Source organism: Leuresthes tenuis, unplaced genomic scaffold, assembly GCF_036924035.1.
Source record: "Leuresthes tenuis unplaced genomic scaffold, fLeuTen1.0.hap1 SCAF_11, whole genome shotgun sequence".
NCBI lineage: Eukaryota > Metazoa > Chordata > Actinopteri > Atheriniformes > Atherinopsidae > Leuresthes > Leuresthes tenuis.
Window position 1 is genome coordinate 16104057 of NW_027325365.1, and position 19720 is coordinate 16123776.

The following is a 19720-nucleotide window of genomic DNA, read 5'->3' on the forward strand; positions in this document are numbered from 1 at the left end:
TTTGTTTTTCCAAGCAATGTAACCATTGGTACACAATAAATCTACCACTCTATCAAATTATTGTGGAAGCTTCTTTTCCCATGGGACCTTTTTGACCATCTGTGACCAGGCTTTCAGTGAGGACAGGCCAAGCTATGCAGATCATCAGTCTTTCATCTTCTGAGGGAGCAATGATTTCTGGCAGCTTGATAGTTAAAACAAAAAGATGTCTGATAGAGGAGAGCAGCCAACACACAGTTTGTCATTCCTTCCTTGTGAGATGATTTTTACTCTTTGCCTCTGACTAATGCATTTTTTGTGCTGTTTGGGAAAGCAAGTACAATTTTGATGTATAGTTATGGTTTTATTACATCAAGTTACCTTTCAGTGAAAATTATGTCATTCACTACAGATAAACTTAAACATATATATATAGATAAACTGAGAACTAAAAGAAAAAGTCAATGTTTATTGAATTATAATCTTACTTCAAATTATCCCTGCCCATAGAGATAACTGTACACTATGACTGCTTTGTAATTACCAAAAACTAATGACAAAAAATAATATTGAGTCATTATGCAACTTTTTTTTTCTTTTTGGGTTTGATAGGGTTTCTCAATTCAACCAATTCCAGTTAAAAACTAAAATTTAAATGCTGTGAATGGCACACAGAAAAACACAAGGCCAACACATACAGTGTCATACAAAGCTGTCAAAGACAAAAAATAATTCAAATATATTTTTAAGAAAGAAAACTTTATTTGTGATTTATAAACCAAACACATTACCACTGTAACCATGTAGGTAAAATAAAAAGGCAGAAAATAAATGAGAGAAATTAAATTCACTACTCCACTATCACAGTTGATGAGAGGGTGTACATAAAAAAGGTTTTACAACAGATCTCTGCTGATCCGGTTAGGATAGCACATCGCCACCATATTTCACCACCATACATTGGGAAAGAATGACAGCATGAACGCTCACTAAACACAAGCATACACTAACATATACTTTTTTTTTGTTTGTTTTATTTCTTTTGTTTTTTTACACAGGATTTTTTTTTTGTTCTTTTTTTTTATAAGAGTGAGAGGGAAGTGTTAGCTCTTCATAGGATCATACATAATTCAGTTACAATAATACAGTGTTAGATCATCATGTCAAAGCCAGACACAAAGTGATATTTTTTTCTTTTTTTGTTATTTTTCTTGCTTTGCTTGTTCTTTAAAGCAAATCCATTGCTGGTAAAATAAAAATAATAAACTTGCGTTGAAAGGTATCACACTATAGCATTTACAAATATCTAAAGAGGTTCAGTGGATGCCATACAACATCTGTGGAACGTGAAGATTGTAGTACATAGATGTTTGGCAGAGACAGCAGTACATACAAATATCTCCTGTGTGAGTAATGAAGAAAAATGAGAATACAAAATAATAAAATCATAGCCATCTATCTCTATATATATTTCTCTATATAGTATGTGTTTCCTTAGAGCAGTACATGCAGCAGCCACTTAATGGAGTGACGTCATACTGAGCCGCAAAACTCTGGGGACGTGGCAACAAGTTACAGGCAAGAGGAGGAAAACCAACAGAAGCAGGCCTTGAGGCAAAACCTTTTTCTAAACCTCCTGAGAGAGGGTTGGTGGGATAAAGCTCTGGGATGTAATCCCCAGATGCCCATGTTTTCTCAAGTTTTAGATACTAATGTAAAGACAATCTATGAAACATCTACGCTACATTTACAGCGTACATAGAAGCTAATATGTGACTCAATGTTCCTAAACAATCAAGTTGGAGAACATTTCTTCTCTTGTACATGGAGGCAATAGGGCCAGCCCATGGCACCTTTATCCCAGTTCTTTACAAACCCTGTAATTCGCCTCATCCCACCTAGTCCCCTCTCATCAGTGGCTACTAACAGGAAATAAACCACATACTGTAGTATTCACAAGTTAAAAGCACTGAACCATTTTACAATTGAGAAACATCTGATAAGGATTCAGACCACAGGCCTCCAGATGGGCCTCTCCAGGCCTCATCCACATTACTCCATGCTGTTCTCAGCACACCACAATGTTCAGAGCAGGCCATTCCCAGGACTGATCCTGAGCAGGCGTCAGAGCAGGGCTTAGGGGCAGTGCCTGAGGGTAAATGAAGGTGGGCATGTAAAGCATAAAGTAGTTAAAGCTTTGAAGGAAAATGAAATTTAAAAAAAACCCAAAAAAACGCTAGACCGTGTAATAATGAATCTCATTAAAAAAAAATAGAAGAACAGATTCACAAACATTACTGTTATGTAAAGAGGCAAGATGGCTAACAAGTGGGAAAAAGTGGTTTGAGGAGAAGACTGCTCATGGCAGCTTGGGGCAAACACAAGTAGGTGAGCATTTGTAAACTCAAGGTACTAGGTAAGGACTGGTTGCTACCAAACATTCAAAGCAGAAAGCATTAGGCTTTTGCTGCAGCACGGGGAGAAGAGGTGATATCAAAATCTCTCCTAATGTTCTGTGAGGTTTCATCAGAGTCCACTGTCTGATTGCTGAGTCTCCAGCCAGCAAGGCTGAACTCTCCACTCGGTGATCCTCAGAAGAATGTGAGGTATCTTCTTATCTTTTCTCCTTTCTGGTGGTCTCTGTATTCCTCATCTCGGGTTCAGGCAGCAGATGAAGCTCCTTGAGTCATTTCAATGCAGTGAGCACAAACAGAGTGATTGCAAAGGATGCCGCCTCCATCCTGAGAGAGTTGATGTAATTTGCGCCTCAGAGGTGACAGGTGCAGGACAAAGAGCACATTTCTTTTTGCCAGTTTATTCTCTCCTATGTTATATTCATCTCCCTCTTTCTAGGCCTCAAGTGCTCTCAGTGTCCACTTTGTCATGGCTAAGAAGTTTGTGTTTGCATGTTTGAATGTGTAAGCATGCATGTGTGCATGTGGTTTCATTGAGATTTCAGGGAACACTGTTGGTAATTACCAGTGGAGTCTGCAGCAGTGTCATATTAGCCTTAGTTTTAGTGACTCTTGCCTGTGCTATTTACAAGTAGAGTGTGTCCAGCTTCAGACTGCACACACCAGTGTCAGTCTATCATGTTTCTTCTTTTCCTTGGCTGGCACAGCTTTTTGTTTTTCTTGTACAAAGTATTGGTCTCCTTGATGAGAGAATGGTTTACACATTGGAATCGGGGAAGGGATAAGACAGAGGTGCCAACATGTCCAGTGGGTTAAGGGAGTAAAATTTTAGACAAGGGAAAGTTTGGTAATTCCTCTCTTTAAAGGATGACATGAGTTGACTCAGAGTGTATAGGCACATTGGGGAGTGGAGAAAAATCAATAATTTTATTGAATATTGTATCACTTATCATATAAAGGCAAGATCAATATTTCCTCAGGATGTAACAGAGAGTAAAATATATTTTGGTAAGGCCAGGATCCCAAGAAAGAGAGCTTTAAAATGTCAGTGATAATTGGTAATAAATTAAATAGTTAATGAAAATTTGCATTTTTTCCCAGTGAACTTTGGTTGGTACCTCTGTTTTAGCAACACCCCTTTCTTTTTCCCTATTTTCACTTTCTGTTCCTCTACTCATCATCATCCTTTCCCTTATCCTTCTTGTCTTTCTTCTCCTTCTTCTTCTTCTTTTTCTTCTTGGCCTCTTCTTTCTTTCCAAAGGTGATAAAATCGCTCTTGTCGTCCTCTCCTCCCTGGTTCTGTCTGATGGATATTATGGCAGGGGAGCCAGGGATGATGAATGCTTCTGGGGGAACCTCACCAGGCTTCAGGTGCTGTGGGGGTGCACCAGGGCCACCTGGACCGTAGCGGAAGTGCCAGCTGTTGCTGTCAACGCCGGCACCCATAGGGGGTGAAACTTCTCCTCCTTCACCTTCTGAAAGAAAAAATAAGAGATGGATAATTAAATATTTTTCCAATTAATTTGCTTCAAACTAATAGGTTTTTAAAAATTCAAAATCACAACATTTGGATTTTTTGTCTTAGAGCATAATATGAACAAATCTTAACACTGAGTTGCAATTTTGAAGCTTATGCAACATGCCTGTAAGAAACAATCTAGAATTGTAATTAGCTACTGCATATTAAATTAAAGAAAAGGGACATTCTATTGCAAATACACCATTATTTTATCCTTTGCAAGTATTACCTGTGTTTAAGAAGGCATGGAAAACCAACATGACCATACCCTAAATATTGATCAAATCCTTACTTTAAATGGTAAATGGACTTGTACTTGTATAGCGCTTTTCTAGTCTAACTGACCACTCAAAGCGCTTCACTACATGCCGCATTCACCCCACTCAGACATACTCATACAGCACGTCTTAAGATACACATAACTACGTGCTTTCTAATCATACTTTCTAATCATAATGATACACTGGGGGGGCAACATGGGGTTCAGCGTCTTGCCCAAGGACGCTTCGACATGTATCCGATTGGTGGGCGACTGCTCTTCCTCCTGAGCTACAGCCGCCCTACACTTTACTGTGTTGGAATGTGTCAGTGTTCAAATGACAATACCATGAAATACAGTCACTTTGGTTCTCTCCTCATAGCAGTGACCTACTTGCCACACTTGCCTCATATATTTCCTTTACTTCTCCAACTCCATTTCTGAGCTCTTACCAAAAGGGAGATTAACTGAACACGGCTCCAACCAACCAGAAGGAACAGTGTCTTGTAAAAGAAACCGGACCTGATGCAGAACCCAGTGCAAATATAGCAGCCTCTAATATTATTTTACTCTAGTATTACTCACCAAGCCTCAGGTTGTACACTACAGTGCAATTCGAAATTGAATTTTCTTAAAGTCATACTATATATGGATATAGAGTTGGACATAAAGGTTCTTATTAGGGTGGCAGTGCTATAACCAGCACAACACACAGTCTAACTGTTTGGTAAATTACTAATCTTGAAATATTTTTTCCTTTGTATTTGAGTTGAGAGTTGAAAGATCAAAGTGGTTACACATTGGAAGTTCCTACAGCAGGAAAAAGAAAAGTTGGAATTTTTGCAGAAAATACATCTTAAAATTTGCTCTGAAAACACATGCCTGTTTCATGTTTGATATCAAGCTACTGATGTTTGGGTGATTATTAACAAATGTGTGTTGATGACAGAATAATGATCAAAAAGTCTCGTGAACCAGTCCAACTAGCTCAGCTACCTCATCGGGCTCTTTGATGAGGTAGAATATAACAAGAACTCTCTTCTCGAAAAAAGAACGAAAATTATGAGTGCTAAGTCTGTGAATCCAAAACCTACAACCTGAAGACAGTGAATCAGTTTATAAAGTTAATCAACAATCTAAAACGATATTGGTGAAAGACCAGTGGTCAGTTGGGATTGACTTATATACAGCTGTCATCACAGAAACAAAACACAAGTCTCAAAGCTGATGTGCTTGCATTTTATCAGTGATTCATGGCAAAATTACACAGGTACAAGACGATGAATATTCTGAACAACTTCCATTTATATTGAATGTTTGTCCGTGCTCTTAACTTAAATTGTGCACATTCCTCTTGTTTTTGCTTCCAAATTATACTATTTTAATAACCAAATATCAGTGAGATCCATTTATGAAATAAATCCACAGTAAACATAATGTTTCCCGCCGTGGTATATATTCTGAATCAATTATAATCACGCACTGCTTTTAAGCTCTTCTTTGTGCAGGGAAATTACCAAAGATGAAAGACACAGTAGCTCTTTATGCCATTACTAAAGTCGTGAGTTTCAAGAATACCTTTCAGGTTAGAGGTGAAATTGTTAGGTAAAGATAAAGTGTAAGTTAAAGGACAATTGTTTTGACATTGGATTGCTTATTTTGGTCATTTTGCAAGTTCAAATAAAAAAACATTCATATCACTTTATATATTATAATTCAATCTGCACATTCACTGATGTTTAAAAACACTGAATTCAATTTATTTTGGACAGTTGACTGGACAAGCTATTTTCAAACATTATGTTGGGCTTTAGGAGTCTGTATATCTATTTCTTCACTCTTTTTCTTTCTGGAATTTTCTAGACCAAGCCCTTCATTAAGAAAGTGATCATCAAATTATTTAATAATCAAAGCCTTGTAGCCTGATGTGTCATCAATGTGTTTAGTTCCAATTACTATGTTTAGCTACCATACAGAATTATTTAATTTTGATGCTCCCCAAAATCCATTCACCCAACCATTTTCTATACCAGCTTTATCCAATTCAGGATCATGAGAGGTGAAGGACAGGAGTCTGCCCCAGAGCTCTGCCATTGGGAAAGAGGCGGGGTACACCTTGGACCGGTCACCCATTCATCATAGGACCAACACACCAAGAAATGAGACACAACAAAAGAAAAAAAATCACGCATAGTCACACTCACTCCTACGGTTAGTTTAGGATTTAGAATCACCAATTAACTCTGAAAATCTCTGAAGATTTCATTGACTGTGACAACAAAGCTGCAAGAGTTGCAGAGAGTACAGATCGTTTGACAAAGGGACTGAGAAGATTAGGACAGGACAGGCTAAATTCAGACAATGAGACAGTAAAAGTCACATTCATTTACAGAGTCCTCATCTGACTCCCCAAGCAGAGGCATGGAACTGATTCTATATTCGCAATAGAAAAGCAGAGATAGAGGAAAATCAGCACAAAAACACTGAATAAGAACATGGAATACTGGAATGTTGGCTGTGCTTTCCTCTGAAAAATCCTGTCTTGTCTCTGTGATATTACCTGCCGAAAGCCAATGTGATAACTTGATGAGACAGTGGGGCCTATATGCAAACTTACATTTAAAAAGCAAAACAATACCCTGGAGAATGATGAGTCATGCAAAGTGCAGACAAATGGAAAACAGTAAAGCAGTGAATAACACTTATGGAAATGGACAACATCTTATGCTGGATTTAAATAAAAAGGTGAGATTTTGGGCAGCACTGTAGATAGATTGTATTCAACTCTAGTGCAAGTCAAAATGTAACTATAGGTGGTTCATTGTAAACTTAGAAAGAAATTGACTGACTACATTGATGAATAGTGATATAAATTTGACCATAGAAATAAACTGCACATCTGTTCCTTCTGTATTTACCTCCACACAGCTCTTCATGTGTGATAACTCTCCGCTTTTACTTTTTGCCTATTCTTTGCATCTCTTATTTCGGGATGGTGACAAAAATCACCTCTTCAAACACTGATCACCACATCACTGCTTCTTAAATTGTTGATAGTTGTTGCAGAGCAAAAATCCCTCCCTTGTCTCATCTCCTTTCCTCCTGCAAAACCTCTTTTCCTGCACCCCCCCCCCCAAACCCTTTCCTTCTACCTCTCATTTTCTCTGACCTTTCTTCTAATCAAGTGTGAAAATGCAATCAGCCAACACCCATCCCTCTCAGTTATTTACGCGAGTCCTAATCATGCCTATCAAAGTTTATGGCAACACTAATGTGCTTGGGTATTAAACAGTTTGTCCATCAATGATAACTACCAGGCACATAAGAGATCCTGATGGTTATCTGTTTCATGGCTGTTGCCTCTCACAATACATCGGCAACCTGCATCATTTTAACCCCGCTGCCTTGTGTATGGGATGCTAAAGAGATACAATAATCAATAACATTGTATTACAGGATATGACGTTTTCTGTATGTTCTTCTGAGTTTTATTTCTGGAGTCTTCAGCCCTGCTTCTCTGTGTGGGTGAAAGTCCCTTTGCCCCCCTTGTGCCTTCAGAGGTTTTCACAGTCACTTAAATCACCCAAGCTCCATTTTGCCATGTCTGCTTTATTCATCCACTTGTCTTGCACTATCTTCAGCCAGTTGGGCAGAAGCACAGTGGAGTGGAGTGCAGTGCAGCGTTACATAACAAACTGAAGTAGAGGAGGAGGAGGAGGAGGAAGAAGAGGTGCCAGAAAAAGCAAGGACGAAGATATAAAACACGATGCTCATCTCAAAAATTGAGGACAGGGGTAAAAAGATTAAAAGATCCCCAAGTTGTGACTCTTACCGCACTCCAAAACCCTGTGGTGGGACCACACCCTTTCTAAGATGGCACCTGCATCTGCTGTATTGTGTTGTGCAGTGCGTGTGCATGTGAACATTCAGATGAAAGCAATACATGATGTTGCTGTCTACTCAGAAATCTAATTCTTATTCGTCCATGTTTCCACTGCAACGCTTATGTGGTGATAGAAGAATACAATCGAGTGCCCGCATAAATTACCATATACTCCTGAATCTGCCAACAGTAATCAAACAGAGACATAGTTGACGGTAAAAAATACAACACTGATGGCTGGTAGCAGGCCTTCAGAAAAGTTTTAAATTCAATATACACATGTGTGTGTGTTCCTGTTTAGGTTTCATACTACACCGAGCACCTTGTTATCTGCTCCCAGCTAGATCATGCGGCATGTGGTGGATACAATCAGTACCCTGTGAGAGGATTTAAAATTATAAATATCCTCATGAATTTTGCTAGTGAGAGTTTGTGTCTGCATGTACAGAATATATCAGTATGCGTTGATGCTGAGAGAATAGACTGATTTATACTCCGAGAGAGAAAAAGTGAGAGAACTGGCAAGATATTCAAAGGCAACAGCAAAGATTGAACTAAACAACAGAGTGAAAAAAAAGGAAAGAAAATGACTGTGTCAAGAATAGGAAACAAATGGGGTGGAGACATTGAAAAACAGTTAAAATGTCTCAGATCACTTCTATACTGTTCTTTCTTACCTATATGATTGAGCCTAAATAATTTACTTATTATATTAACTTAACTTAAAGATCATGACTGAACTTATCATGACACGATGTCTTGAATTTGACTGCACCCATCTTTAACTTCTTCACAAATTTTTTTATCCTTTTATTGCTAGAAGAAATTAATCAGAATTAACACATCCAAATTTACAACTCCTTCCTGATTAAACTGACAAAGTAAATGCGAAATAATGAGGTATGGGTCCTAAATGCACAGTGAGATTTGAGTTAAAGGTACAAAATACAGCCCAAATCCTGCACCAAGGTCTGTTGCAGTTGATTACTGTTAACCACCTAATCAAAACTGCCTTTCTCTGCACCTCTCTGTATGCTGAATATTTTAGTATGTGTTTGCATAAGCTTTAGGATGATACAGAAAACTGTAAACCTACTTCCACCTCTGCAGTAAACCACCGCCCTTAGTGAATGTAGGTCACTCTCCTTCCGTTATTCACTCCTCTGTTATCTTCCTCCTTTAACAACTCTCACCACTAACTCTCACTTTCCAAACATGTCTCCTGCTTATTTAACTCACTGCCTCCTACTCAATTTCATCGTTTGCACTTGAACATGCATTTCGCATCCCTTTATCTTGTGTTTAATGTAATGCTACTGTTTCGTTTTCATTTACCCTGTCTCCCTTATTTTAGTGCCTCTTTTCCTACACCATATGTTTGCACCCCCTTATATATAACACCTCCCCCCAATGTCCTCCCTCTCCTGCCAATACCAGGGGCCATGAATGGTTGCCATGGAAACAACATCTTCCTGTGAAGCAGTAGGACATTGGTAGAAGTCATGGTGACAGTGCTTATGCTGATGGAGAATAATGCTGGAAGCTTTTTCTCCCTTCCACTCCACTCACACTGTCTAGTCTCACCACTCTCCCCTAGCAACAGCCACCTCATGCAACCCCCCGTTTCCTTTGCAGACTTTTTTTCAGTCAAGCACTCTTATTTAGTCACTGTCACTTCCTTCCAAACACTCCCTTGCTTGTGCAGTATTTCTTATTGTCTCGTTTCTTCTAAATCTTTTGTCATGAAAGCAATTAATCGCCCTTCTTCCTCTCTTTATGCCCTTGTCTTCCAAATCTACATAATTCCTCATTCTTTGCGAATCCCTATGTGCTCTTGTTTAAGCAAGTGATCTTAGAGGGACACAGAAGGCAAAGACACAAGGAGTAAGGAACAGATAGGAAGAGTGAGTTAGACACCAAGCAGAACCCTGATTTCACTAATGCGGGTCTGTTAATCTGGGCGTGGGCTGTGTGCCATCTGTCACAGCAGGAGGAACACACAAAGCAGACAGACCAAACACACACACAAAACACATACATATAAAACACAGAGCAGCAACACTGACACACAAACTAAAACCAGCACATTCTAAATAAGAGGGGAAGAAACATGGGCGTTGTCAGCTGTCTGTGTCTCACAGTGAAGAGACAGCACCCTGTAGCTACTGCATCCAGGCTGAAATAATTCCTTCGATGAAACCAACCTAAAGACCAGAGCTTGCCTAACAAAGAAGATGATTTAGTTATAAATAGAACAGCCTGTGATGCACAATGATCAAGCATGTAACCTTGCATCAATTTCTCTCATTTGTGAGATATGATAAAAAGAATAAACTTGTATGTCAGAGCATAAATTAGTCTCTTGGAAGTCAGCCTTTAGAAGTAGATGTTTTCATATTATCTGACACTTTTGACCAAATATTTTCACTGTATAACCCTTAAATTAATCATGAAGCTAATGTAGCTTGGGGCTATTATTTCTACTTTAACCTGGTCAAGAGTGAGATTAAGAGGGGACACAGGCAAAGCAAGGTAAGAGCATGCAGAGTGTTGTCCCTACAAGTCACAGCTAGATGAGATCACCTTAAATCCCCACAAGCAGATCTCATTGCCACTAACCCACCCTAAGGATGTAACTATTGTCAGTTCTGTTATCTCCCTCTGTCTTTCTGTCCATATATCTTTCTCTCCAATTCCTCATGTTTTGAAGTGCCTGCAGGCTGCAAGTCCTCAGCCAAGGCAAGAAATCGATGGTAGAGCGGAGGAGGCAGCGTGTGTGCGAGTGTGGATAGGAAGAGACAGTAGTTCCTGTGTGGGTAGTTTGTCTGCATGCCTAGCCCACTGCCTCCTGTCTAAAAACGACACCAGGCCTGGCCAGCTCAATGTTCTTAAATATATCAAATCACCTCTTTATCTAAACTGAATGACACATGTTCTCTTGCTCCAGTATTTTTGCACATGTGACCATTCTCTCGCCTTTTTCTGTCAAGCCTCTTTACTTTCCATTCCATTTTCTTCTTGACCTTTGTAGACCCCACTTTCGTGTCAGTATGAGAAAAGTTAACAGCTAAATGCCGCAACAGGGGCAAACACTGTACATGTTTGGACATAAATCTTTATGGTATGTTATGACTGATATGTTATCAAATGCTGTGACATTTACATTGCATTGCCTGTAAAAGATGATAGATGGGTGACAAATGACAGGAAAACTATACAAAGCAATTATACAGAATATTGATGAGAGAGTATATGGTTACAGGAGAGAATGACATGAAGAATGAGAAGGAAGGACTATCATACAAAGTGTCTTATTCAAGTGGAAGGCCAACATATAATGCCTCTGGAGCTCAATTGTAGGGAATGAACACCATTCTTCCAAAACTCATGACTTAATTTAGTGGTTTTTTTACATTGGTAAGGGAGAGCCCTTGGGGTGAAGGCATTGTCAGCCTTGAAGTGTCTTATTTCTCATCAACAAATCTCAAGGCTGAGATGTTTTAAAAACTTTGTTTTACATTGGCCCTTACCTTAAAGCAGACAATGAGACCCAATCCAATCAGTGCAAAAGAGATTTCAATAGAATACTTAAACACTGTGCATTTGATATTGAAATTGAAATGAAATGAACACTCATGATTAGTCCATGATAGTTACATTAAAATCGATCACACTTAAGCAACATTCAAATGTTCCATGTTTAAAATAATGCACAGATTCAGATTCATGATTATCTATTGATCAAAAATATATTGAAAAAAAAATAGGATTGCAAATATCTAAAATTTTGGGCACTGATCTTCATCTTAGCCCACCCCAAAACTTTATCTTCCAGATTTTTTTGTATCAAAGAGCTGTTATTATTCCCCTGTAATGCATTTTCTTTTTGTCCTCTGAGGATCAGCTGTTTATACATCCATAAATATTTATTCTACAAAAGTAACTCATAAAGTGCTCATAAAGTAACTACTGTCTCTCTTTCATTCGCTCTTTCTTCTTCTCTTTTTCTGTGTTGCCTCTCTTACTGCTACAGAGAGCAGAGATATCCATCTCCACCTACGTAGCACATGTTATTTCCTTTCCCCTCAGCACTGGGAAGTGGTAAGAATGGGTTAGTGTGATCTTGTAGTTGATATGTAACATTTCTCTTTTGTGGTTTAATAAGGTCTTTAGGAATATATAGTTCTGATATGGTGTAGCTTTAGCTTATCTTGTCTGAAATTGTGCCATGGAATGTGTTGGATGCAGTGTTATTAAACCCAAATAATGAATGGTAATCACAGTTTTAGCCCCTCAAGATAAGACTAGGTCAATGTGTGCCATGTGTCCTCTGCCACAACCAGTGCTTAAATTATTGTGCTCAATTTATATTAGGAAAGCATGACCGATTCTTACCAGCAGCACTGGATGCAGTAGGCCAGTTCTGAACCAGGACGCCCTGGGCTCCTTGCATGACTGAGGATTCTTCCATGTGCACCGAACTGAAATACAAAAGACCCAAATCAACATGTTAAACACAAGATATGTCTTCTTAAACATGCAGTAAATACAGATTTATGATGTGTTGAATTAAACTGCACAACAGCTGGTATCCAATAACATCACTTTGTTCTTTGCTATTTCTAGATTATGACTCATTCATGGGACTAAAATGGACCATATGTCCAACATCATAATCTCCATATTCTTCTCATAAAACACAATATTCCAAATTCAAACTGACGATTCTGGTTGATGCAGTCCCGGTAAAAAAAAAAAAGAATGTCCAGATTAGAATTAAAGTATTGAAGATACATTTCCCTGGCACCCTTTGGATTCTGGATCACAGATGGTCGTTCTCACATTTTTTTTTCTCACACTCTTGCTCTGTGATATTTCAGCACCCACCATGTGACTGAAAAACACCACTTTCTCTGCAGTATTAAACATCTGCAACGGAAATGCTGCTACAACCAAAGCTTCATTGCTGGTACGTCTTAACTTTGTCTCTGTGCCTACTTGAGACCTGAGGAAGAAAGGTCATTTTCATGTTGTGTCTTGGTTAACCCGAGTCGGGACATAACACTCTCTCGTCACTGCTTCATCTTTAGAATTATTACATTGCATGGTTCAAATGATAAGTCAACCTTCTGCCTTTGTAAAATGGTCACTGACATTTAAGCATTGCAGAGCCTCGCTTTGAGGGTCAGTTTATCAGAAACATACAAATATCAAAACCCAGCCATGAGCACTTACAATATACTTAAACGTTTCCTTCAAACTGCACAGATTTAGCACCAGATTAAAATAAAACAAGATGTACTTCACACTGAAACATATAAACCTATGCAAATTGCTAAAATCACTATAATTCTCTGTGATGACCTGAAAATTTATTTTCTTTCTTTAATGCAAATGTTTCCTCTATTATCTGCTACTCATTTTGATAGCTAGCAGTTAAAACCTAATTAAGGAGGTCTACATTAACTAATTGTGTGCTTCTGAGGCATGAGTAATTGTTTTATATCTTTAAAACTTTTAAGTACTATTGCCCTATCAAAAATATTAACTGCAACCTCAGGGTGAAGACAGAAATTTTATGAGAAAGTCACAAGTCTATGGTTAATCATGGTAAAGACTGTTAAATAAATATGAATCTCTATCTTAAACAACTGAGTGATGAGACATGATTTGGTTATGGAGGACATTTTAAGCGCTGCTAAGCACCGGTACAATCAGGGCACAGTTATTAAAAATCAATTAAAAATATTTGACTGATGAAACACTGTTCAGCTAATGACAGTGATTCCTTCTCATTCGTCATGTCATTCTCTCCTGTAACCCTATACGTTCTCGTCAATATTCTATATAATTGCTTTCTAATTTCTTTTTGAGTCAGAAGGCCAACATAAACTAATTTCTATATACTCTTAAAACACTAATAGGAGAGCTAATAGTTCAGCATTTCTTGAAAGATTAATAGAAAGGAAATAGTTCACAGTCATAAGATATGTTTGGGAGTGGCATCCAAAATATCTAATTCAAGCCCTGATTATGTCATTATGTAAATAGATGAGCACACAGAGATGTTTTAATGGAACACTGGAGATCCGTCAGACTGAACTTATTTTACATTTTTACTAAAAGATAAAGTTGTGTTTTGTATGGCATAGGGACAACAAATGTTTTTTATATCATCTTACTGATGCCAGCTATCTCAAAGATGTGAAAAGATTAAACATGATGATGACTAGATAGAGATAACCCACCTGCCTCATTAAACCTTATACAATTTGTAATTATGGTGCCATCTCTTTAGAATGACCCTTGATTTGGTCCCACAGCGGGATATACCCTTGAGTCTTCTGGGTAATGGAATCATTGATGTGGTCATACAGCTATCTCTTTGTCCCTGATAGGCCACCTTTCCTTCTGAGGGCCTGTCCTTCATACATGACTGACCCCCTCTCTGTTTACTATTCCCTCCTGTCTGTTCTCCATCTGTCTATGGAAACACTGAGAAAGCCATTTCCACGTGCACTTCCCTGCTCTCATATTTCACATTCACTTATATTCAGTTATCTAAATTCTAGTAGATAAAAAACAGAAGATTTAATCAAATATAGACCATTTTACCATTTATTCAATTAACTTCTAGAATCAAAATAATTGAAATGATCAGTTGGCAAATGCTAATAATTCCTTACAAATGACAGAGGTAAGGCCCATCTCTTCTTCTTAAGTACTGCTACCACAGCTGAACAAAGGCTGCTGGAAAGATGATGCCAAAACATCTCTACAGGAAAAGGCCTATCAATTAATCAAAATGTCTTATCTAATTATGTCTGTAGTACAAAGATGGGTACATCTTTGAAGAAATGTAAACATTTTGCCTAATGAACAGTAATGGGGCACTCCAAATTATGTCCATGCTAATGTTGTTTACTGAACTAAACAGTTGTATTGCAAATGCTGGGTCAAGAGTGGATTAGATTGTGTCCAATATCCATACCCAACATTTTTTTTAATCAAACAAAACTATATCACGAGCACTTGTCCTTTTTTTAATTAAATATTTAGGGAACAACAGGCTGTTTGAAACTAAACAGTTGACTTTTTAGTTTTCTCAAAAGCCACATGTCAACTGTTTAATAAAGTTAAAATCAACCAAAAAGCTAGTGGGACATGGGTCTTAAATCTTTTTAAATAAATATAAATTCCAGCTCCTGATAATTTCTGACCTAACTTTGCATAATCTTTTGCTTTCATGTTACTCTATGTTCATAAGATTTAATTACTTTTACACTCCTCGTCACGAGGAGATGGCTGTGTGAGATGCGGGCCGTACAGACATTCTTCGCGCACTCTACGAACCACGAATCATAACGGGATAAACTCAGTCAATAGTATTGCCACCCATACAAAACACAATTTGAACCCCAAGCAATTATATTGGCATGTAACAAAAACACGAAAACAGCGAATATCCACTTTGTATTTCCACCACTTCAACCACACAAACAAGGTGTCGTGTGTCGTGCTGCTGATTACAAATACGTCTGTTTCATCACTTTGTGATGAAAACTCTGCGATCAAGCAGCCAAAGCGTAGCAAAAAAGCATAGTCTGTCTTACCTTTGCTATTTTGTGGTCAAAAGTTATATTCCAGCTTGTAAAAACGCTGCTAATATCTGCTTCTTTGACGCTATATCAGTTTGAAATGAATCCCGAAAGTCCTGTTTTTTTCTACTAACAGACGGAAGGGTTTTTAGAGTGAAGTATGCTGGCTTCCTGTGATCTTTGGGTTAACTGATTTATGGATCGCTATTGATGTTTCTAAGGTGAATCTGGGAGTTCTCCCCCGATTTTCTTAATTCTGATTGGTCAATAAAGGTGTCAATAACCAAAATCGACCAAATGATTGCCGATATATTTAACTGTGTAACGACTCAGTGATTTTCAGCCTCGTCACACTTTTACGCTTGAGCTAGGTAGAATGTATAGAGGTCTTGGTCAAAATGAGTAAACAATATTTATATTTGGATGAAATTAATAAGAAATTTGATAAATTAGTGAAATATAATCAGTTTTCAAGTCTAGTACTTCTAAAAGGTCAAATGGCACATATGGTGCCAAAATGTGCATAAATGGCACATTTGCTGGTTCTTTGACATACTGGTGTTAAAACAGCTCTGAAACCGATGAAAACTACTTTTTTTACTCATCATATGTTTCTTAACTAATTCTTAGATTAATCAGGCCACTACCCAATGATTCAGATCCAATTTAGGCCAAAATAATTGTTTTCTGTTGTGTGCAAGGTGAATTTACTCTGGTCCAGTAAGATATATCCCGATTCTGACACCGCTGTAGAAATCTCACATGACTTAGCTTTTTTTTTTTGAAGAACAAGATTATAAATGCAGCCCTTGTAGCTGTGAAGATGTACTCAATTTATTTTGTATGTCATTCCAGACAGGAGGTAGGAAAAAACAGGCCTCGTGATGAAGAGTTAATGGCATGCTAAAGCTTTTTATGTATTATTCAATAGTATGTCAATAAAATTGCCAGCATCCACTGTGTATTTGTGTTTGGGGATAAATTAAACTTTGTAAGAAGTTTACTGAAATTTTGTTTAGCTTTAATGAAGGGTGTGTGTCCTAAGATCACTCAAAAACTGGTATGAGATTTATTTGATCTTATGAGAGGACTAGTGGATATAATGACAAGAACTCGTGAAATATGATTAGTGGCAAAAAAAGAGAAAAAAAATTGTTAAGCTCACCTTTGCATTACGCCTCCTGCTCTCAGGGAGGCTGAGTATCTCCAGTCCGTATTTGGCACCTTGGGCTGCAAGAGAGAATGAGTGGAATTGAGTCTTAAGTACAACTAAGCCAATACTATCTCATTAATAAGTTATTGTGTGAACTGTTTCTGTGAACTGTGAACATGTGCAGCTCACACTCACAAAATAACACACAAACTCAGCTTCATAGACATTATCATGGCAGAGACAGTTTGTACCTGGCTTTGGAAAAAAACAAAAGTGTGATGGATCAAACCTCGTAGGTGCACACATCTCTTCCATCACCATACCATCACCCCCTCCCTCCCTTCCGCAGTCTCTGACCTTAAAATTATAATGACATTGGAAATTTTAGCACTGCAGTAATCTGACCCCAGGACAGTGACACAATAGATCTGAAGCTACCCAACCAGAGATTGTTTCCTCAAATGTTTGGTTGAGCCACAGCCCATTACCAGACCAAGACCTTAAAATTCACATTGCAGGATATATTGATGACAGGTCCAAATCAAATTTGGGTGTGGCTAACATAATGTTGTTAGTCTCTCTAAACCCTTTATAAAGTGTTTATTATGATAAAAAAAAATAGATAAACATAACAGTATATTATATGCATTAGATTTTAATGCTGTTTATCTTCCATGTTTTCTTTATCAACACCTTTTGCTCCTTGTTTTACTTCTTCTGTGTATTCACAACCTCATTTTCTGAACTGTTCAGTTTCCCATTATATCCTCTTCATGCTACTCAAAACCTTGAGTTTCACTGGCACATCCCCAAATCAGTGTGACACATTTCACCATGGCAACTGTGAAGAGGACAGTTTACATTTTTCTCTCCACCCTCTGCCATCTCAGTTCAGTGAAGGTCACAGGTGGAAAACAGATGGGGGAGGGGTGACTGGGATCAAATTAACTCACTCAGCGTCAAGACTCAGACAGCTCTATAACCAAAGGATACAAAGGGACACACAACCCGTCTGGAATGCAATTTCTTAAAGACATCCTAAAATTAGTCTTCAACTTCTGTGTTCTGACCAATACATAAGGATTACATTTTAAACAATATTAGTTAGATGAATGAAGATTAGTGGTCAAAATTCTCCCCTAAAATATTGCTCAATTTGAAGCACAATGGGCTGTAAACCTGACCACATAACAAAGATGAAATGTATTTTCTCAAGTCTCAACCTTCAGAGAACTAAACTAACCTGACTGAGGACACGTAATTTTCCCTGCTAGACCATGCAGTTCATAAGAGACCCATTTGCAATCTCATTTCCTTTCAAATTTGACAGATGTTCACTAGCTGCTGAAGCTGCATTGACCTCTATGAGTGTGCAGTGGACATTTATCACGCTTGAAATCCAATATTTGGTCTTAATGAGAGAAGCCTGGTATTACTCCTGGAGTCATTCAAAGAGAACAGAATGTCTACAGAAAAACAGATCACCGCAGCATCTATCCAGACTGAGAGTGAAACTTGATTATATGAAGACAATCACTCATCAAAAAGCAATCATGGATCAATGGTATCGAGAAAGGAAAGAGGTGTTAGTGAGGCATTAAACACAAAGCTGAAGTAAAGTTTCTTTACATATTACTTCATGCACAAGGAACAGATATAAACAACCCATTCAAAATATGACCAGATTATTCACAAATGGGACTAAACAGCTTTGTTTCTTCAGTTGCTGCACAGTAGTGGCCAAAGGGAGTCTAGTCTGCTTGGCCGTATGGTGTTTATGGGGTAAATGAAATCACACACAAGACCATACACACATTAAATAAAAGCATCTGGAAAAAAATATGTTCACAGTTTAGTATATACCCAAGGGAAGACAGAAAGGTGAAATATTGCAATTTCACATAGTAAATATAAACAACAAAAAAGGGGGGTCTAGGTGGAATAAATTAGTTGAAGAAGAAAAAATCTATACATAGAAATCCCCATGGGTTTTTCGTGCATTAATTCATCAGATGGTAGTACAAATGAAGATACTTAAAAAGAGGGCTTTATGTTTAGCCTGCCCTTTTCTTTTATTCTTGCCTTTTCTTTTGTGAACACTTCTTGCATGGATACAGTGCTCAGACCTCCACCATCGACACCGTGTCCAATCACCTTTTATCCCCCGCCTCATCTGCTTTTAGGCAGCCAATCCATGCACAGTGCTGAGAACCACATCACTGCCATTTAATTACATGGCAAGCACAAACACGACTGGCATTTAATGAGGAACGGGTCAAGTAATAGCAGCACGATAAACAGTAACATATTTTATTTTCATTTTTAAATTCCTTTTGTTGTCATTTTCCCCTCCTCTACCCTTTTCATCACTGCACTAACAGACTCACAAAGGCTGTGGGCCAAACACAATAAAAACAAAACAAATGTATGTTTTGTGCTACCCATATTGATTTTTTTTACTTTAATCATAAATTATGCAATTAAATGCATGAATATTTTCCATCAACAGTTATCTACTAAAAATTTAATTAAAACTATGAACAAGACTCTAATCTAAATGAAACTCAGACACAATATTTGCCTCATTTGTGCATTCTTCAACAATTCCTAAAGTCTGTGTTTCTGTTCAGTACTCGAGAAGTACGTGACCAGAAGAGGATATTTTGGTGCAGTGGGACTGGTGGCCCTTGTAGCAGGCAAATTCACGTTAATTCCAAGACAATCTCTAGAGATGACCACCCACTGCCCTCTGAACCTGCTGGACTTGCATATTGTGGAATACAGCTCACCACAGACAATAACACAAGCTGTGTAGGGTCATAGATGAGCAGGTACAAAAATCTGCCAGATTGTTCTGAATAGAAAATAAGAGTAGAGTATGTACAATATGCACACCAACCCACTAAAAACAATCA

At 38.0% G+C, this 19720-nt stretch overlaps 1 protein-coding gene across 19 annotated transcripts in view; it reads right to left on the reverse strand.

Annotated features, from left to right (window-relative positions):
• Positions 1-3464: 3464 nt before the first annotated feature.
• LOC140318090 (protocadherin alpha-C2-like) overlaps positions 3465-19720 on the reverse strand; it is a 166090-nt gene continuing 149834 nt past the window's right edge. For all 19 annotated transcript variants that reach the window (XM_072395757.1, XM_072395760.1, XM_072395763.1 and 16 more), the window contains exons 2-4: positions 16818-16882; positions 12450-12535; positions 3465-3868 (exon numbers count right to left, since the gene is read on the reverse strand). In XM_072395757.1, coding sequence (XP_072251858.1) covers positions 3564-3868; positions 12450-12535; positions 16818-16882 — 456 coding nt within the window. In that variant the 3' untranslated portion in view covers positions 3465-3563. The remainder of the gene's footprint in view (positions 3869-12449; positions 12536-16817; positions 16883-19720) is intronic.